At 42.4% G+C, this 22,196-nt stretch overlaps 1 protein-coding gene across 4 annotated transcripts in view; it reads right to left on the reverse strand.

Moving 5' to 3' along the window:
* The window catches only part of LOC105493332 (unc-51 like autophagy activating kinase 2), a 105,756-nt gene that overhangs the window by 72,658 nt on the left and 10,902 nt on the right, over positions 1-22,196 (reverse strand). For all 4 annotated transcript variants that reach the window (XM_071082504.1, XM_071082507.1, XM_071082506.1 and 1 more), the window contains exons 4-9: positions 13,271-13,303; positions 12,898-12,934; positions 6,097-6,270; positions 4,359-4,432; positions 2,247-2,348; positions 955-1,013 (exon numbers count right to left, since the gene is read on the reverse strand). In XM_071082504.1, the coding sequence (XP_070938605.1) occupies positions 955-1,013; positions 2,247-2,348; positions 4,359-4,432; positions 6,097-6,270; positions 12,898-12,934; positions 13,271-13,303 (479 nt within the window). The remainder of the gene's footprint in view (positions 1-954; positions 1,014-2,246; positions 2,349-4,358; positions 4,433-6,096; positions 6,271-12,897; positions 12,935-13,270; positions 13,304-22,196) is intronic.

Genomic DNA, 22,196 nt, shown 5'->3' on the forward strand with positions numbered 1-22,196 from the left:
ATATGTACTCCTGCCTAAATAGCCTATTAATCATCTAAAAAAAAAAAAAAAAAGCATACAGTTGGCCAGGTATGGTGGCTCACACCTATAATCCCAGCACTTTAGGAGGCCAAGGTGGGAGGATCACTTGAGGTCAGGAGTTCAAGACCAGCCTGGCCAACATGGTGAAACCCCGTCTCTAATAATAAAAAAAAAATACAAAAATTAGCCTGGTGTGGTGGCGGGCACCTACAGTCCCAGCTACTAGGGAGGCTGAGGCAGGAGAATTGCTTGAACTAGGGAGGCGGAGGTTGCAGTGAGCCTAGATCGTGCCACTGCACTCCAGCCTGGGAGACAGAGCAAGACTCTGTCTCAAAATAAAAAAGCATACAGTGGCTTTCCACATCCTGTTGAGGAACATCATCTGTGATGTACTACAAAGTAAAAAACAAAAGGACACTGCAAACAACTCACAAAATATGATGTAATTTGTCTTAAACTATGTGTGTGTATAAATACATACATAAACAAGCACTCATCTCAAGATACAAGTTCAAGAGAAAACAAAAGGAAAACAAGCACTCAAACATGTATAAAGAATTCCCACAAAAACTATGTAGAAAGAGATACAGCAAACTCTTGTTACCCCTAAAGAAGAGAGCAAAGCTGTGGGGAATTCACTTTCTACTTTCCGTGTATCTATTCTGTCCACATTACCCTCCCCACAAGGAACACATGTAACTTCCGTATCTTTTTCTTTCAAATTTACATTTACATTTTAAAAGAGAAAGAAAAGAGTACAGTACTACACAGACACCTATGATGTGCCAGCAATTTTCCAATTTGCTATAACAAATGCTTTCACATTATCAACTGAAAAAGAATTCAAAAATGAGAATACATAAAACACAAACAGTTCAAATAAACAACACTGTGTTCACAAATAGTAAAACCCAGTGTAATCTAAACACATACCTAGGCATTAAGCTCCTGTTTTTTTCATAAAACATCCTTAAGTCTTGAGGACTATTGGCCTATTAAAAAAAAAAAGGTTTAATTTCCTAAACAATGGGGGCAAAACTTCCAAATCATATGATTGACGCTCATATTCTTTTTTTTAACGGATTGAGGGAGTGGGAGTTTCAAGGAAGGGATTCAGAGGAAAGGAGGGAAAGTATGAGGGAGGAGGAAAGGAAAGAGAGATGATGCTCATATTCTTGCTACAGAACATAGATTCTCAACTTGAAAGCCATGGATTGCTGAAGGAGCCATAACTGGTCATTAGAAAGTCATAAAACAAAGTCATATGACATTGTGTGAAAATTCTGTACATCTGAGTATAATGTACCTTTTCTGAGGTAGCTTTTCTGAGGTCAGACTCTCAGAGGAGCCTGAAACTTAGAATAGATTAAGGGTCACTATTCCGAAGGTTACATGGCCTGCCCAATAAGTACGTTATTGTTGGGTAAAATTCAGGTGTACTTTACCTTAGGACCCTACAGGAATTCAAAGAAAAGAACTATGTATACTGCTACTATGCAGTCTCTCCACAGCAACAAGTAGCTGATAACAAAAACTGCTTAAATGTAGAAGCCTCCTCTACAATGCAAACTAGACTAAGAAATTAAAAGTGTTTAACCTGGCTGTGTCACTAATTTTCTTAATACTATCTTAGGCAAATATTTTCATTTTGTTCCAGTTTTCAAATTCAAAGATCTTCTTTATGATATAAGAAATTATAACATGACAATATGAACTCAAGAGAAATCATCGTGATTATACTCTACAGGGTCACTTTTTGACAGGATGTTGGGGGAGAGGAGAAGACAAACCCATAATAATTTCCATAAAGCGTATATAATTACCTCCCTCTCACCTAGCAGTGTTAGGAATAGAGAGCTAGAGATGGTTTCCAGAGATCTCCCCAGACAGCCCCAGCCCTCATGTGGATTCCAGGATCTCAAAACCAGGCTAACCAGGAAGCTGTGGTGTCACCATTCACACCCATTTCCCATCACGCTGTTAGCCCTGATCCCAACATACAACAGACTGCATGCCCAGTTCAACTACAAAGGGCAAGCAGATAAAAGGGGAAAACCAAAAGATGTTCTGACTCACTAAAGCAGTTTTTGCCTATAAAAGAATCAAAGTAAGTCACAGAGGAGCCAAAAACACTGCTTTCAAAGTATTCTTCATTTTACAAATCAAACGCAACTATAAAATGACAAGATTCCAAAACTGAGGACATAAGAAAAAAGTCAGCCTACCTGAAAAGGTGGTTTTCCAACTAGGCATTGGTATATCACTGTTCCTATGCTCCACAAGTCAGCCTTAGCATCATAATGTTGAGACATAATAACCTCAGGAGCCTGGGGACAGAGAAATTTAAGGGGCATGCAGTATTTACATAATTAATATGCACATATTAACTGGTAAAGGTGACACTCCTAACAAACTACCAGAATAAAACAACACCCTGTGATAGTTCTCTAATCAAATAATAAGGCAATGAACTTACAACATATTATCATATATTGAGATTTACTAGTAAATCTCAAAATCAATGTTGCATGAAAAGGGGCAAGTTATAGAAACAAATGTTTCAACTGATTATAATGGACACATAAAGTACAATGAGAGGACCAAAATAATAACAAAGAAAAATACACACCATAGGACATGGTGTATAAAATACATACCATAGGACAGAGGTTCCCTCAGGTGTGTGAAAGGAGCAGAGGAGGAAATGGAATCAGGGAGAAGTACAAAAGGAACCTGGGCTGTCTCCAACATACATACATAAATATATATATATATATATATATATATATATTTTTTTTTTTTTTTTTTTTTTTTTTTTTTGGAGAACAAGTCTCCCTGTGTCACCCAGGCTGGAGCGCAGCGGCACGATCTCGGCTCACTGCAACCTCCACCTCCTGGGTTCAAGCGATTTTCCTGCCTCAGCCTCCCGAGTAGCTGGGATTACATGCGCCTGTCACCACACCCAGCTAATTTTTTGTATTTTTAGTAGAGACGGGGTTTCACCATGTTGGCCAGGCTGGTCTCGAACTCCTGACCTTATGATCCTCCCGCCTCGGCCTCCCAAAGTGCTGGGATTACAGGCATGAGCCACCATGCCCAGCCTATTTTATTTCTTTCAAAAACAAGATCAAGACAAACATGGCAAAATGCTAACTTTGTGAAATATGGATAGTGGGTACATAGGAGTTTGCTATATTATTCCCTATGTTTTTTGTAATCTGAACACTTCTACAGTAATAAAAACTATGATGCAAAACCCCACACAATAATAAAAATTGTCCTAAAAGCAAAACCATTTATCTGCTGCTTTGTTACAGGTATTTTCCCACCTCTCATCAAATTTTGCTTTTTAAATATACCATTAATCAGGACATATACTAAACAGAAATGGAAAATATACTTAAAGATAGTTTTATTTCCCACATGTAACATTTCAACTTTAATTCTTTTTGGAAATGGGGTCTTGCTGTGTTCACAGGCTGGCCATGAACTCCTGGGCTTCAGAAGTCCTCCTGCCTCAGTCTCCCAAGTGGTTGGGACCAAAGGCATGCATCACTACATCCAGCTCAGACATAACATTTTTATTTATTTTCCCTAGTAAATTTCTTATTAAGTCAATTTCCTTTAATAATCAGCCAAAACACTCTAACCTCAAGGCTAAACTAATTTTATACTCAAGAAGTACAAAGTAATTTTAAAATTTATATTTTTTATAAATTTAAAATATATATTATATATAAGCAGTGAAATTATGATTGACAGTAAATCTGATAAAATTTTTTTTGAAATTTGATTAATAGTTCAAAGTTGATTTTAGTTTAGAGAAATTCTGAATTTAATATAAACCCATTTTAAACTTAGAACTGAAATAGGTACATTTCACATAATTCTGAAGCTCTAGAATTAAGGTATTTCCAGACTTAACACTGCACATTAGTTTGGAAGTTTCATAACCTAACCCTATAATACATGATGATATCTATATGAGAGGATAAAGGGGAAAGCTGAGGTATTTCAGCTTTGAGTGTGAGGCTAATAGAAAAAACATCTACAATATAGGATCCTGTCAAGAGAGTTAACATGCAAAAGATGAGCACATCCTACAGCTGAAGAAGTGCTCCCATAAGGTGTTTTTTAAGCATTCCTACTTTTATAGTTCACTATGCTAAGGCAAAAGATTTCTGTATTATAGCATTATCAGTAATATAATTAACATTAGTAATAACAACTTGGACTATATGTAAAATCACATCTTATTTGGAAGCAAGCATTATATTTAAATTCCAATGCTTATGGAGCCACACTTTAAACACACAAGGATGCAAACACTCACTCACCATGTACATCGGGGATCCACACAGTGTTGCAGCCATCATGTTACTATGTAGGTAACGAGCAAAACCAAAATCCGCTATTTCACAAAATAGAAAGTAGAAAATCAAATTATATCTTCGCTCATACCTAACATACATCATATGATTCTTCAAGACACAAGAAGGCACAAAGGACTGTGAAAAATAAACAGCTTACTGAATATCACTGTCCACCAAAGAAAAAACTACCTACCTCAATTTCAACAAGCTAAAAATAGTAGTAATCATCAACTGTACAAGTCACTCCTCTGCCAGATTTGTAACCAAGGTGCATGAAACTTTGCAAGTGAAAATACTAATTATAGTAAGTAGCTCATTAATACAGTTTTCATTAAATATCAATACCAGATACAGAATGTAAACAATTATGTTTTTATTGTTTCAAATAATTTTGAGGTACTGCTAAAAAAAAAAAAAAACTGCCAAGGGCTAAACCAGATGGTCTCTGAGATCCCTATGTCAAAAGCCTAGGAACTGTAAAGAATCAGGGTTATGGCTGGGCGTGGCGGCTCATGCCCATAATCCCAGCACTTTGGGAGGCCAAGGTAGGCAGATCACCTGAGGTCAGGAGTTTGAGACCAGCCTGGCCAACATGGTGAAACCCCGTCTCTACTAACAAAATATATACAGGCTGGGCACGGTGGCTCAAGCCTGTAATCCCAGCACTTTGGGAGGCCGAGACGGGCGGATCATGAGGTCAGGAGATCGAGACCATCCTGGCTAACACGGTGAAACCCCGTCTCTACTAAAGAATACAAAAAACTAGCCAGGCGAGGTGGCGGGCACCTGTAGTCCCAGCTACTTGGGAGGCTGAGGCAGGAGAATGGCGTAAACCCGGGAGGCGGAGCTTGCAGTGAGCTGAGATCCGGCCACTGCACTCCAGCCTGGGTGACAGAGCGAGACTCCGTCTCAAAAAAAATATATATATATATATATATGTACAAAAAAAAAATGAGCTGGGTGTGGTGGAACATGCCAGCTACTTGCGCATCCCAGCTACTTGGGAGGCTGAGGCAGGAGAATCCCCTGAACCTGGGAGGCGGAGGTTGTAGTGAGCCGAGATCGTGCCTCACTCCAGCCTGGGTGACAGAATGAGACTCCACCTCAAAGAAAAAAAAAGAAACAGGGTTATTAATTTGCTGCCAGTAACCACACCACATCAATTTTCCTCTCGAGAGACACAGGTATTCATATTTAGAGCTCCTGATGAGGGCCTGTCAGCATCGTCTGAGACTTAGCAGACACTGTCAATAATGTAAAGGATTCACCTAAGAGAACTTCACGATGTCAATAAAAATACCAAAATTGCATCAATAAAATCCATCATTTAGCCAGGTGTGGTGGCTCACACCTGTAATCCCAGCACTTTCAGAGGCTGAGGCGGGCAGATCACCTGAGGTTAGGAGTTCAAGACCAGCCTGGCCAACACGGTGAAACCCTGTCTCTACTAAAAATACAAAATTCAGCTAGGCGTAGTGGTGCATGCCTGTAATCCCAGTTACTCAGGAGGCTGAGGCAGGAGAATCACTCAAACCCAGGAGGCGTAGGTTGCAGTGAGCCGAGATCGTCCCACTACACTCCAGTCTGGGCAACAGAGCAAGACTCCATCTCAAAAAAAAAAATTCATCATTCAACAAAGCTAAAGTTGTCTAAAAATAGTTTCAAAAATGTCCTTTCCATAACACAATACGCGGCCATTTACCTATTTTGATGCGAATACCACTGACACTTGATTTTCTGCGATTAGCATAGGACAGCAAGATGTTCTGTGGTTTGAGATCTCTGTGGATGATTCCTTTGCTGTGCAGGATTCGCATGGCAGCAGCAATTTGATGCAGAAACACTCTGATGGTATCTTCACTGAGAGTTCCTTTTGCTGGTACAAAAGGAGTCACGTAAATATTTAAGCACAAAAAATCAAATACCATCTGCATATTCCATCAACAGGATTGGGTTGTGAAGGACAGCATGAAGGGAATAAGGAATTTGGATTCACATTTATTCATTTTTAACTTTAATAATTGGCGTTTATGAAGAGATACAAGATTTCTCAAAACTTGTAGTCAACCTGTTGTAAAGAGAACTGATGGGCACTTTCATCTTGTTTCACCTGTGTGTTTTGCTTTTCCCTTCATGTTTTTACTGCTGATGGTGCCCACATGACTCTGAACACCATAGGTACTCAATAAATACGAATGTCCTTTACAAGCCAAAAGCTAAGTTCCCCTTCGTATTAGTCAAATATCTGGAATAAGTGTCCATATTTAATTCCAACCATTATGTGAGCACAAGTTACAAACAAGCAAAATCTTTGACCAGAGGGACCTGGACACTACTGCTACCTGTACCTGTGAGGCATCTGTGTTACTGCATCTACTCTGTCCCTTTTATCTCCCATATCCCCCATTCCACTAGAATCTCTTTCACAACTAAAGATACCTAAGAATAAATGTTTTAACCTATTTCACCACTATAAAGAGGTGATATGAACATTATTTGAAAGTAGTGAGTCATTATTCAGTAAATTTTTTTTTTTTGAGACAGAGTTTCACTCTGCCCCCAGGCTGGAGCGCAGCGGCACAATCTCGGCTTACTGCAAGCTCCGCCTCCTGGGTTCAAGAGATTCTCCTGCTTCAGCCTCCTGAGTAGCTGGGACTACAGGCATGATTCACCATGTCCAACTAATTTTTGTATTTTTGTAGAGACAGGGTTTTGCCATGTTGGCCAGGCTGGTCTTGAACTCCTGACCTAAGTGATCCATTCGCCTCGGCCACCCACAGTGCTGGGATTACAGTGAGAAACATTGTGATCAGCCTATTCAGTAAATTCTACAGTATTTCTGTGTATGCCTGAGCATGTTGTGGTTAACAGCTTGATTTGGAGTCTGGCTGCCTTTGTTCAACTCCCAGGTCTTCCACTGAATGTGTTACCCTAAAAGCCGATCCCTCTGTGCCCACCTTCCTCATGTATAAAAGTTGATGAGACTACATGAGGTTGACATGATGATTAAATAAAACCCATTTAATAATGAAAACTTCTGCTCGTTTCAGCAGCACATATAATAAAACTGGTACAGAGAAGATTAGCAAAAAAAAATTTACATTAAAAAGAAGCCAGGCGCGGTGGCTCACGCCTGTAATCCCAGCACTTTGGGAGGGCGAGGCAGGTGGATCACGAGGTCAGGAGATTGAGACCACCCTGGCTAACGCGGTGAAACCCCGTCTCTACTAAAAATACAAAAATATTAGCCGGGCTTGGTGGCAGGCGCCTGTAGTCCCAGCTTCTCGGGAGGCTGAGGCAGGAGAATGGCGTGAACCCGGGAGGCGGAGTTTGCAGCGAGCTGAGATCGTGCCTCTGCACTCCAGCCTGGGTGACAAGAGCAAGATTCCATCTCAAAAAAAAAAAAAAAAAAGAAAAGAAAACGATTATGAAATCTTTAGAAAAGGGCTTTGCACATAATATTTCAATGTAGTAAGTATGCAAATGGCCGGGCGCGGTGGCTCAAGCCTGTAATCCCAGCACTTTGGGAGGCTGAGACGGGCGGATCACGAGGTCAGGAGATCGAGACCATCCTGGCTAACATGGTGAAACCCCATCTCTACTAAAAAATACAAAAAAAACTAGCCGGGCGAGGTGGCGGGCGCCTGTAGTCCCAGCTACTCGGGAGGCTGAGGCAGGAGAATGGCATAAACCCAGGAGGCGGAGCTTGCAGTGAGCTGAGATCCGGCCACTGCACTCCAGCCTGGGCCACAGAGCAAGACTCCCTCTCAAAAAAAAAAAAAAAAGTGTATAAATAAGCTTATTACAATGAGTCTAAAAGTCACAAGTGTAATTCCTTACCTCCACTGAGGATTTAGTATCCGTGTACCTATTTAAATTATTTGTGATGCATGTCTGTCCATGTAATTCTTAGAATATGTTCTATATAACCTTTCCATTTGTAAATAAGAGAGAAATAACATTAATACTTGGAACAAGTGAAATATTATGGTTTTAAAATCATTTTAATGACCTGTCAAGTTTTACATGTCCTTAACATCTTCAAATAAAATAAAACTTTATGATTTAAAAATTACCAAATATGGCCCAGTGTGTGGCTCATGCCTGTAATCCCAGCACTTTGGGAGGCCATGGCAGACGGATTGCTTGAGCCCAGGAGTTTGAGACCAGCCTAGGCAACATGGTAAGACTCTGCCTCTACAAAAAAATTAAAAATTAAGGCTGGGTATGGTGGCTCACACCTGTAACCCCAGCACTTTGGGAGGCCAACGTGAGCGAATCACCTGAGCTCAGGAGTCTGAGACCACCCTGGGTAACATGATGAAAACCCACCTCTACTAAAATGCAAAAAATTAGCCAGGCATGGTGGCACACGTCTACGGTCCAGCTACTTGGGAGGCTGAGGCACGAGAATCACTTGAGCCTGGGAGGCAGAAGTTGCAGTGAGCTGAGATCGTGCCATTGCACTCCAGCTTGGACTACACAGATGCCATCTCAAAAATTAATAAATAAAATGAAAAATTAAAATTAAAAAAAATTTCAGGGGGCTGGGAGCGGTGGCTCACGCCTGTAATCCCAGCACTTTGGGAGGCCAAGGCAGGTGGATCACGAGGTCAGGAGTTTGAGACCAGCCTGGCCAACACGGTGAAATGCTGTCTCTACTAAAAATACAAAAATTAGCCTGGCATGGTGGTGCACACCTGTAGTCCCAGCTACTCGGGAAGCTGAGACAGGAGAATAGTCTGAACCCGGGAGGTGGAGCTTGCAATGAACCGAGATCCTGCCACTGCACTCCAGCCTGGGCAATAAAGCAAGACTCCGTCTCAAAAAAAAAAAAAAAAAAAAAAAAAAAAATTCATCCTTTGGAGATGAACACTGTTAAAAATTTGATGTACATTTTTCCAGATCTACTTTCTTGCAGATGCTAAGATATATATATTATTGCATAATAGTGGAGAAGTCAAATCAACAACTAGAACTTTATTTTTGTTATGCTTTACTTAAATTACATAGCGACAACTGAAATGGATGGTGTATTTAAAATTCATTTTGGCCGGGCACGGCGGCTCACGCCTGTATTCCCAACACTTTGGGAGGCCGAGGAGGGTGGATCGCCTGAGGTCAGGAGTTCAAGACCAGCCTGGCCAACATGGCGAAACCCTGTCTCTACTAAAAATACAAAATTAGCCAGGCACAGTGGCAGGTGCCTGTAGCATACTTGGGAGGCTGAGGCAGGAGAATGGCTTGAACCCAGGTAGCAAAGGTTGCAGTGAGCCGAGATCGTACCACTGCACTCCAGCCTGGGCGATAGAGTGAGACTCTGTCTCAAAAAGATAAAAAAGAAAAAAAGAAAGAAAGAAAATGTAAAAGGTGTTTGTTTCAAAGAGCAAATTAAAGGACTAAATGATCCTATTGTGACACAATGGCATTCAACCTTCTAGACATTCCAGACCTTCTAAACATTCCAGACCTTCTAGACCAGTGCTCTCCAACATGAATATTAAGGTGGCCACACATCAAACTTTCCATTTTCTTGTGGCCAGATTTTAAAAGGTGAAAAGAAAGAGATATAATTAATATATTTAACTCAATATATCCAAAATATTACCATTTCAACTCGTAATAAATACTTTTAATGAGATTTAATCATTCTTTCCTTCTGATGAAGTATTCAAATTCCGTTGTGCATTTTACACTTACAGCACATCTTGATTCTACCTAGCCACATTTCAAGAGCCCAATGTGGTCAGTGGCTACTATATTGGACAGTGCAGCTCTCAATAATTCCTCTAAGGACCAGAATTTCTTTCATATGTCTTTAAAGTGCTTTCATACTACAAGGGATTCCCTTACAGACTGTGACAGAGAAAGACCAGGGAGAAGTTATAAAACCAAAATCATACAGCAGTATGAGTAAACACTGGTGCTAGAACCATGCTTGCCTGACTGACTCCAACATTCAAGCTCTTAAGCTCTTCACTATTGAGTTTCCTAACAATATTGCTTTAGAGTATCAAACACAAGAGTTCAACAAAACTGTTGTAATAGTGCTTCTACGGGTGAATAATAGTTGTTAATGAGACTGATATTCTTTTTTTTTTTTTTTTTTTTAACAACATGCTCTCTAGAAAAGAAAAAACTCTTTTTTTGTTTTTTGAGACGGAGTCTTGCTCTGTCACCCAGGTTGGAGTGCAGTGGTGTGATCTCAGCTCGCTGCAAGCTCCGCCTCCCAGGTTCACGCCATTCTCCCGCCTCAGCCTCCTGAGTAGCTGGGACTACAGGCGCCCACCACAACATCCGGTTAATTTTTTGTATTTTTAGTAGAGATGGGGTTTCACCATGTCAGTCAGGATGGTCTTGATCTCCTGACCTCGTGATCCACCCGTCTGGGCCTCCCAAAGTGCTGGGATTATAGGCATGAGCCACAGGAGTCAAAAAACAACTGGTATTCTAATAAGGGCTGTAAGCTGGTGTCACTCAGTCTGACCCCAAGTAGAAAAGTGCTTCATCAGGAACACCAAGAACGTGAAGAAAGGCAGGGCAGGGTGCTTTCCAGCTTCAACTCCTTTCCAACAGCAGTGAATGAAAGTGTCTGTCTCACTGCGTTCTATTTATGAATAACATTTTGAAATGTGTTTACTAAATTGACAGTTTTTTTTTTTTTTAACTACCAAATTCAGGACAATGACTGCCTCTAGGGAAAGGACAGGAATGGGACTGCAGAAGGGCTTACAGGGAGCTTCAACTGTATTTATAATTTCTTTTTTCTATTTTTTTGAGTTTTTTTTGAGACAGAGTCTTGCTCTGTAGCCCAGGCTGCAGTAAAATGGTTTGATCTCAGCTCACTGCAACCTCCGCCACCCGGGTCCAAGAGATTCTCCTGCCTCAGCCTCCCAAGCAGCTAGGACTACAGGCATGCACCACCATGCCCAGCTACGTTTTATATTTTTAGTAGAGACAGGGTTTCACCATGTTGAACAGGCTGGTCTCAAACTCCTGACCTCAAGTGATCCGCCCACCTTGGCCTCCCAAAGTGCTGGGATTACAGGTGTAAGCCACCATGCCCAGCCTATAATTCCCTTGTAAATGGTGGTGGGGGTGCAAGTACCGGTATTCTTTACATTTTTCTCTACACAGCTTCTGAATGTTAGCAATATTCTATATTATCCTATATATCTATGTTATATTTTGTAAATTGTCCACAGTGCTTTTACCATCAACTGCCGTAATCTATTTTTTTTTTTTTTTTTTCTGAGATGGGAGTTTCTATCTTGTTGCCCAGGCTGGAGTGCAATGTTGTGATCTCGGCTCACTGCAACTTCCACCTCCTGGATTCAAGTGATTCTCCTGCCTCAGCCTCCCAAGTAGCTGGGATCACAGGCATGTGCCACTACCCCCAGCTAATTCTGTATTCTTAGTAGAGATGAGTTTTCTCCATGTTGGTCAGGCTGGTCTCGAACTCCCAACCTCAGGTGATCCACCCGCCTCGGCCTCCCAAAGTGCTGGGATTATAGGCATGAGCCACCGCGCTCAGACGCCGTAATCTATTTATAGGTTGAATGTGTTAACTTTTTACTGTCTTTTTGCATATTCCCCTTGTATCTTTTAAGGGGTGAACAAGTAGGTACTGGCTTCACTGGCCAGGTGCGGCGGCTCACCCTATAATTCCAGCACTTTGGGAGGCCTAGGATGGCGGATCACGAGGTCAGGAGTTTGGGACCAGCCTGATCAACATGGTGAAACCCTGTCTCTACTAAAAATACAAAAATTAGCTGGGCGTGGTGGCATGTACCAGTAATCCCAGCTACTCAGGAGGCTGAGTAGGAGAATCACTTGAACCCAGGAGGCGGAGGTTGCAGTGAGCCGAGAATGCACCACTGCACTCCAGCCTGGGTGACAGAGCAAGACTTTGTCTCCAAAAAAAAAAGAAAGAAAAAGAAAATACTCTGGAGGCACACAATTTGATCTGAATGCTTCATATCCTACATGTATGCATTTTGGGTTCAAAATTTCAAGCACCATCTAATACTAAAATCTTACTTCTGTACCACAAAATAATTTCATTGTTACCTTTAATGCCTTATAATGTTTTTTGTTGCCTTTTTTTAATTACAAGAAATGTTCACACAAATACATTCTTGGATACATTTTTCCACTACAATTTTTTTTTATTTTGAAAGAAATGAAAAGGACTACAACTCAGTGAAGCCTTTTGAAGGAGAGGAATTCTATGGGGTTTCTCCTCTCCTGGGGATAGGACCATCTCTCAAACACTATCAGAGAGAGACACACAAAAAGGTAAATACTTATATACAAGTAAAGCTTAGGAACAAAACCACAAACAACTGGTCTGCAAAGTGATCACAAGTCAAACAAATACACAAATATTTATTGAATGTTTCTATACAAGAGCAGAAAACGGGTAGTGTATTTCAAAAGTACCTCTTAGAATTAAACAGGCTGCAGCACTATCTTTATTGAACACTGACACACACACAGTTACCTTGCAAATAATCTGCGAGGTCTCCACCATTGCAATACTGACATAGAAAAGAGAAAGTAATGAAAATAAACACAGTGATTCAAGATTAATTCAATCCATTGTCAATTGTGATTAAAAAATCATTTGTATATAATGTCATGTAAATATAGCCTAAAAACATTACAGATTCAAAATTTTTAAAATTTTATATTCCTTGAGTAGAATCTAGATCACCGAATCAACTTTATTAATATAAACATTCAAATAATTTATCTACTGTCAATCTTAAGGTTCATATTAATCAAAAGGGATTTGAAATATGAAGATTTATGCTAGAATCTAAAAAAAAAAAGAAATTTGAAATAAATTAAACAGAAGTTTGTATACTACCTACCTCCATCACCAAAAAGACAGAGTTGGGTAATTCCTGAAAAGTAAACATATTAAATATAATTTAGAGAAAAATTAAACACAAAATTTAAGTATGATAGTTAAAAATACCACACTTGTTCATTATTAAAACTGGTAAAATGAAACCACAAAATCTATTAGAAGGTGAAATTAAAATTCGCAACACAATGATATATCTCCTCTACAAAGCCAAATCAAGTTTTAGTAACACTAATGTAGTCATCAACAAGTAAAATTTTGTTTACAGAAATAACTACATAAAGATTCATCTTTTGGTTATGATTGACCTAAAACAACAGATCTAGGACAAAAAGCACGGTAAATTTACAATGGGGAAAAAGGAAGGATTCTTTGGTCCTTGGGGAAACACTTCCTCTATGAAAAGTTTATGATTTGGAGCAGCAAAATGGCATAATCCTCCCTAGCAACACTAAATGCACAATCTGATTTCTGGAATATATTACTCAGGATGTCTGGTTTTTTGTTTTTCTGTTTTTTATGTTTATTTGGGGCAATTGCATTATCAGCAATTGTTGGCAAAGGGAAATGTTTTATCACATTATCAACACATGTTCCAAAATGTTGAGGAAATGAATTGAGGGCTCTTAAAAAGTCTCTCAAATCCATATAACTCCAAGTCTGCTGTTGATTAAGTAACTCAAATATTGATTAGCTGGCTCTTATATAAAAAATGGCATATAAATACCATTTATAAAAAAATGGCAATTTTTATAACGATAACTAAATTTCAGATTGAACTTCCCTGTGGCTTAACTTGAGCCAGTGTGCAAATGTGATTCAAAATATAGCTTTTGGCCAGGCACGGTGGCTCACGCCTGTAATCCCAGCACTTTGGGGGGGCCGAGGCAGGCAGATCACAAGGTCAGGAGATCGAGACCATCCTGGCTAACACAGTGAAACCCTGTCTCTACTAAAAATACAAAAAATGAGCCAGGCGTGGTGGCGGACAACTGTAGTCCCAGCTACTTGGGAGGCTGAGGCAGGAGAATGGCGTGAACCCAGGAGGCGGAGCTCGCAGTCAGCCAAGATTGTGTCACTGCACTCCAGCCTGGGCGACAGAGCCAGACTCCATCTCAAAAAAAAAAAAAAAAATATATACACACACACACACACACACACACACACACACACACACATAGCTTTTGGGCTGTCTGTAGTGGCTCACACCTGTAATCCCAACACTTTGGAAGGCCAAGGTGGCAGGATCACTTGAGCCCAAGAGTTCAAGACTAGCCTAGGTAACACATGGAGAACTCATCTCTACTAACAATTAAAAAATGGCTGGGCACAGTGGCTCACGCCTGTAATCCCAGCACTTTGGGAGGCTGAGACAGGAGGATCACCTAAACTAGGGAGTTCGAGATCAGCTTGGCCAATATGGTGAAACTCCGTCTCTAATAAAAATACCAAAAAAAAAAAAAAAATTAGCCGGGCGTGGCAGCGAGTGCCTGTAATCCCAGCTACTTGGGAAGCTGAGGCATGAGAATCACTTGAACCCAGGAGGCAGAGGTTGCAGTGAGCCGAGATTGTACGACTGCACTCCAGCCTGGGCAATAGAGTGAGACTTTGTCTCAGGAAAAAAAAAAAAAAAAATTAGGCCGGGCACAGTGGCTCACGCCTGTAATCCCAGCACTTTGGGATGCCAAGGTGGGCAGATCACCTGAGGTCAGGAGTTCAAGACCAGCCTGGCCAACATGGTGAACACCGTCTCTACTAAAAATACAAAAAAATTAGCCAGGCACAGTGGTGCCTGCCTGCAATCCCAGCTACTCCAGAGGCTGAGGCATGAGTATCGCTTGAGCCTGGGAGGTGGAGGTTGCAGTGAGCTGAGATCGCGCCACTGTACTCCAGCCTAGGCAACAGAATGAGACCCCATCACAAAATAAATAAATAATAAAAATAAAAAAGTCTTGAAGGACACAAAACAGTATTTTCTTCTGGAAAGAGGAAATAAAGAGGTATAAGAAGAGGGCATCTCAGCTGGATGCGGTACCTCACACCTGTAATCTCAGCACTTTGGGAGGCCGAGGCGGGTGGATCAGGACGTCAGCAGTTCAAGACCAGCCTGGCCAATACGGTGAAACCCCATCCCTACCAAAAATACAAAAATTAGCTGGGTGTGGTGGCATGTGCCTGTAGTCCCAGCTACTCTGGAGGCAGAGGCAGGAGAATCGCTTGAATCCAGGAGGCAGAGATTGCAGTGAACCGAGATCGCACCACTGCACTCCAGCCTGGCGACAGAACGAGACTCCATCTCAAAAAAAATTTTTTTAAATACAAAAATTAGCTGGGTGGGGTGGCGTGCACCTATAGTCCCAGCTGCCTGGGAGACTGAGGCAGGAGAACCACTTGAATCCAGGAGGCGGAGGTTGCAGTGAGCCGAGATCGTGCCACTGCACTCCAGCCTGGGCCACAGAGCAAGACTCCATCTCAAAAAAAAAAAAAAAAAAAGCAGGCCAGGCGCGGTGGCTCAAGCCTGTAATCCCAGCACTTTGGGAGGCCGAGACGTGCGGATCACGAGGTCAGAAGATTAAGACCATCCTGGCTAACACGGTGAAACCCCATCTCTACTAAAAAATACAAAAAACTAGCCGGGCGAGGTGGCGGGCGTCTGTAGTCCCAGCTACTCGGGAGGCTGAGGCAGGAAAACGGCGTGAACCCGGGAGGCGGAGCTTGCAGTGAGCTGAGATCCGGCCACTGCACTCCAGCCTGGGCGACAGAGCGAGACTCCGTCTCCAAAAAAAAAAAAAAAAAAAAAAAAGGCATAGGCGGTGGCTCACGCCTGTAATCCCAGCACTTTGGGAGGCTGAGGCAGTCGAACCACAAAGTCAGGAGATCGAGACCATCCTGGCTAACACGGTGAAACCCCGTCTCTACGAAAAATACAAAAAATCAGCCAGGTGTGGTGCCGGGCGCCTGTAGTCCCGCTACTCAGGAGGCTGAGGCAGGAGAATGGCGTGAACCCGGGAGACAGAGCTTACAGAGAGCTGAGATCACCACTGCACTCCAGCCTGGGCAACAGAACATGACAGAGCGAGACTGTCTTTAAAAAAAAAAAAAAAAGAGCCGGGCGCGGTGGCTCAAGCCTGTAATCCCAGCACTTTGGGAGGCCGAGACGGGCGGATCACGAGGTCAGGAGATCGAGACCATCCTGGCTAACATGGTGAAACCCCGTCTCTACTAAAAATACAAAAAACTAGCCGGGCGAGGTGGCGGGCGCCTGTAGTCCCAGCTACTCGGGAGGCTGAGGCAGGAGAATGGCGTAAACCCGGGAGGCGGAGCTTGCAGTGAGCTGAGATCCAGCCACTGCACTCCAGCCTGGGCGACAGAGCAAGACTCCGTCTCAAAAAAAAAAAAAAAAAAAAAGAAGAGGGCATCTCTTTTTTACTTCATATATTGCTAGACTATTTTAAGTGTTTTTATACTGAAGCTCATTTACTTTTGTAATTTAAAAAAACAATAAATTCTTTTTAAAAGTCAAAATTAAATGAGTAGGTGGTTCTCTCAAGTAAACTCAGATGCCTAGAAGTAGAAGTAAAGAAAACGGCAGCATGATACAAAGCAACAGAAAAGAAGTAAATGACAAGCCAGACAATTCAAAGAAAAATTCCTGGTTTCTTTTTTATTTTAAAGTGATATATTTTTTCTTTTCCTTTTTTTTTTTTTTTTTTTTGAGACGGAGTCTCGCTCTGTCACCCAGGCTGGAGTGCAGTGGCGCGATCTCGGCTCACTGCAAGCTCCGCCTCCCGGGTTTACGCCATTCTCCTGCCTCAGCCTCCCGAGTAGCTGGGACTACAGGCGCCCGCCACCTCACCCGGCTAATTTTTTTGTATTTTTAGTAGAGACGGGGTTTCATTGTGTTAGCCAGGATGGTCTCGATCTCCTGACCTCGTGATCCGCCCGTCTCGGCCTCCCAAAGTGCTGGGATTACAGGCTTGAGCCACCACGCCCGGCCTTCCTTTTTTTTTTTTTAAGACAAGGTCCTGCTCTATTACCCAGGCTGCAATTCAGTGGTGTGATGGCTCACTGCAACCTCCGCCTCCAGGTTTCAAGCAAGTCTCCTGCTTCAGCGCCCCCGAGTAGCTAGGACTACAGGTGCGTACCACCACGCCCAGCTAATTTTTATGTAGTTTTTCTAGAGATGGGGTTTTGCCACATTGTCCAGGCTGGTCCCAAACTCCTGGACTCGAGTGATCTGCCCACCTTGCCCTCCCAAAGTGCTGGGATTACTTGAGCCACTGCACCTGGCCTAATTCCTGGTTACTAAAACCCAAATCCTCACATCTCTCTGCTATATTCTTAATTCATTCTCCATTCCTCAGGCAACTTCTGTGGTTTATCTCACAGGAAAAGAGGAAAGAAACATTCCTACAATCCTTGGGCTTATTTCCCTTGGGGTTACCTGGTACTAGACTGTCTCACAGCATGACTAAGTAGGGTTGGAATTATCATCCATACTTTGGTGAGAGGGTGGTGTTAACATGGAAAAAGTGGTTTGCTCAAGATCCTAAGTTGAGTTTGCTAATAACAGTACTCTAAGCCCCCATTTCCTTATTCACATCTATGGCTCTTCCTCTTATGTCATTTCTTAGTCCATTTAGGCTGCTAAATTTTCATAACAAACTACCATATACTGGGGGGTTGAAAATAGAAATGTACTTCTCACAATTCTGGAGGCTGGGAAGTCCATCAAGGCACAGGCAAATCTGGCGTCTGGTGAAGGCCCACTTCTGGTTCAGACAGCCATCTTCTCACAATAAGCTCACATAGTTGAAGGAACAAGGGAGCTCCCTCTGTGGTCTCTTATAAAGGCACTAATATCTCATTCATGACACCTCCACCCTCATGATCTAATGAGGCCCCACCTCCTAATACCATCACCTTGAGGGATAGGATTTCAACACATGAATTTTGGAGGGACAGGAACATTGACACCACAGCAAATCAAGTTCTACAAAATTTAGAGATGCAAAATACAATACATGAAAGCCAATTCTGGCCGGGCATGGTGGCTCACTCTTGTAATCCCGGCACTTTGGGAGGCCAAGGCGGGCGAATCGCCTGAGGTCAGGAGTTTGAGACCAGCCTGGCCAACACGGTGAAACCCGTCTCTACTAAAAATACAAAAATTAGCCGGGTGTGGTGGTGCATGCCTGTAATCCTCAGAAGGCTGACGGAGGAGAATTGCTTGCTTGAACCCAGGAGATGAAGGTTGCAGTGAGCCGAGATTGTGCCACTGCACTCCAGCCTGGGCAACAGAGTGAGACTCCATCTCAAAAAAAAAAAACAGCACTCAAAAAGAAGGCCAGTTCTAGCTTCCTGATCTAACACAAACCCAACATAGGTTTGTGGAAAAACTCTCCCTCAATGTGTATCTCAGTAATACCAATTACACCAAAGGCTGCAAAAATATTCAGAATATATAATACTGATTTATAAATAAATTTATAAATTGATTGATACTCACCTACTCTGACCCTGATTTGCTACAATTCTTCAAATTCCCTAAGTCCTAACTCTTGTTAACAGTCTTACAGAAGACTTCTTCTGTAGATATCCTCAAAAACAGGTTAAGAGTCTGGGATAGCTGGTTGGGCTTTCTGGATAATAAGTTGAATCCCTACATTATCCCTTTGTACATAACTAAGTTCCAGAGATCAAAAATATAAATATGAAAAAATGAAACCCTAAGTACTAGATGAAAACACAGAGAATCATTTTCATAAGCTCAGGGTAAAGAAATCTATAATATGAAACCTAGGGGTCATTAAAGAACAGGTTGGATAAATTCTACCATGTAGGAACTTCTATAAAAGAGGCAGGTGGGGCACTGTGGCTTACGCCTGTAATCCCAGCACTTTGGGAGGCCGAGGCAAGTGGATCACGAGGTCAGGAGTTCAAGACCAGCCTGGCCAAGATGGTGAAACCCTGTCTCTACTAAAAACACAAAAAATGCCGGGCGCGGTGGCTCACGCCTGTAATCCCAGCACTTTGGGAGGCCGAGGCGGGCGGATCACAAGGTCAGGAGATCGAGACCACGGTGAAACCCCGTCTCTACTAAAAATACAAAAAAATTAGCCGGGCGCGGTTGTGGGCGCCTGTAGTCCCAGCTACTCGGGAGGCTGAGGCAGGAGAATGGCGTGAACCCGGGAGGCGGAGCTTGCAGTGAGCCGAGATCGCGCCACTGCACTCCAGCCTGGGAGACAGAGCGAGACTCCGTCTCAAAAAAAAAAAAAAAAACACAAAAAATTATCTGGGCTTGGTGGCGGGTGCCTGTAATCCCAGCTACTCAGGAGGCTGAGGCAGGAGAATTGCTTGAACCCAGGAAGTGGAGGTTGCAGTGAGCTGATATTGCGCCACTGTACTCCAGACTGGGCAACAGAACAAGACTGTATCTCAAAAAAAAAAAAAAAAGAGGCTAGGCCAGGTGTGGTGGCTCACGCCTGTAATCCCACCACTTTGGGAGGCTGAGGCAGGTGGATCACCTGAGGTCAGCAGTTCGAGAGTAGCCTGGCCAGCATGGTGAAACCCTATCTCTACTAAAAATACAAAAATTAGCCAGGTGTGGTGGTAGTCGCCTATAATCCCAGCTACTGGGGAAGCTGAGGCAGAATCACTTGAACCCGAGAGGCAGAGGCTGAAGTGAGCTGAGATTGCGCCATTGCATTCCAGCCTGGGCAACACAGTAAGACTCCGTCTCAAAAAAAAAAAAAAAAGGCTAAAATAAGACTCCCCCAAAATACCAGACAAAATGGGAAAAATATCTCAAAACATGACAAAGAGCTATCAACTCTGATTCCCTCTTGTTTACCTCCTACAGTCCAAGTGCCCAAGTCCTATCAATTCTATCTCCTAAACATCTCACCAATCTGTCCAGGCCTCTGTCTCCATTGATACCACCATTCTTTCTTACCCAGGTATAAATAACTCTTTCTTTTTAATAACGGTATACACTGAGCATGGTGGCTCAGGCCTGTAACCCCAGCTACTCAGGAGGCAAAGGCAGGAAGATCATTTGAGCCCAGGAGTTAGAGGCTGCAAGGAGATACGACGGCGCCACAGAAGAAATGCACTCCAGCCTGAGTAACAGAGTAAGACCCCATTTCTAAGTAAGTATTTAAAAATAAAAATAAATGTACAGTTCAATGTGTTGTGACAAATGTTTACACCTATGTATCTACCCTGCCAATCAAACTACATAACAATTCCATCATCCCAAAAAGTTCTCTCATGCCCCTTTCCCATCAGTCCCTGGGACCAAGAGGCAACCTCTGTTCTGATTTCTATCACCCTAGCTTACTTCTGACTCTTCCCAAAATTCACAAAAACAGAATTATACTGTAGCAGTATATGGCACGCTTCCTTTTCTCAAAATAATGTTTGAGGCCAGGTGCGGTGGCTCACGCCTGTAATCTCAGCACTTTGGGTGGCCGAGGCGGGCGGATCACATGGTCAGGAGATCGAGACCATCCTGGCTAACACGGTGAAACTCTGTCTCTACTAAAAATACAAAAACAAAATTAGCCAGGCATGGGGGCGGGCGCCTGTAGTCCCAGCTACTTAGGAGGCTGAGGCGGGAGAATGGCGTGAACCTGGGAGGTGGAGCTTGCAGTGAGCCGAGATCGCACTACTGCACTCCAGCCTGGGTGACAAAGTGAGACTCTGTCTCAAAAAAAAAAAAAAAAAAAAAAAAAAAATTTTTAAATTTTTTATGGTCGGGCACAGTGGCTCACTTTGGGAGGCCAAGACGGGCAGATCACCTGAGGTCAGGAGTTCAAGACCAGGCGGGCCAAATATGGTGAAACCTCCTCTTTACTAAAAATATAGAAATTAGCCAGGCGTGGTAGCAGGGCACCTGTAATCCCAGCTACTCAGGAGGCTGAGGCAGGAGAATCGCTTGAACCTGGGAGGCAGAGGTTGCACTGGGCCAAGATCATGGCATTGCACTCCAGCCTGGGCAACAGAGCGAGACTCTGTCTCAAAAAAAAAAAAAAAAAAAACAACTTTTTTTATATGTTCCTACTACAGCTTCTGATACAACATCTTCTGAGTTTCTTATCTTGATTTAAAATGTCTTTCCATCCCTTGGATTATATAGTCATCTAAATATTATTCTGAGACTATTATTGTTTACTTTATATATTTAAGCCTTTAATTCATTTGGAAATTATTTTGTAAAATGATGAGAATGGTGTTCCGATTCTATTTTTTGTCAGATGTCTCAGTTTTATGAACACCACCTATTAAATGAATCATCTTTTTCTTGAGATACTAAGAATTACCAAGAGGTAGATATTTAACCAGACCACTGACAATCACACAGTTATATATTCCTAAGTGAAAGTATTTATCTCATGCTCAGAGTGCTCTAGAAGATTTATCTTTTGAAAACCAAAAATGGTATCACTCTCCTACTTTTAAAACTCTTCAGTGGCTTTGCACTGTCCTTAAGATAAACATCAGATCTGGCTCCTGCTAACCTCTCCAGTATCACCTAACACTACACTCTCGCTCTCATTACTGTACTCCAAACACACTAACCTCCTTCCAGTTCTTCAAACTCAGTGATCTCTCCTGTCAGTGGTCTTTACAGAAGGCTTCATCTCCTTGGGAAGCTTACTTTTTTCTCCCATTAACCCCCACCTAGCCTTCTCCAACCCATCCCTCAATCTCTATAGACATCATTTCCCCAGGAAGCCTTCCCTTGTCCCACTTCCCTAGTCCCCATATTGTCCAAACCTCACCAACAGTTCTCCCTTACAGCACTTGGCAAACTTGGAAACAGTAACTATTGGCCCAGGTGTGGTGGCTCACGCCTGTAATCCCAGCACTTTGGGAAGCCAAGGTGGGCAGGTGGCTTAAGCTCAGCAGTTTGAGAACAGCCTGAG

The sequence above is a fragment of the Macaca nemestrina genome, chromosome 17 (assembly GCF_043159975.1).
Source record: "Macaca nemestrina isolate mMacNem1 chromosome 17, mMacNem.hap1, whole genome shotgun sequence".
NCBI classification, from domain to species: Eukaryota; Metazoa; Chordata; class Mammalia; order Primates; family Cercopithecidae; genus Macaca; species Macaca nemestrina.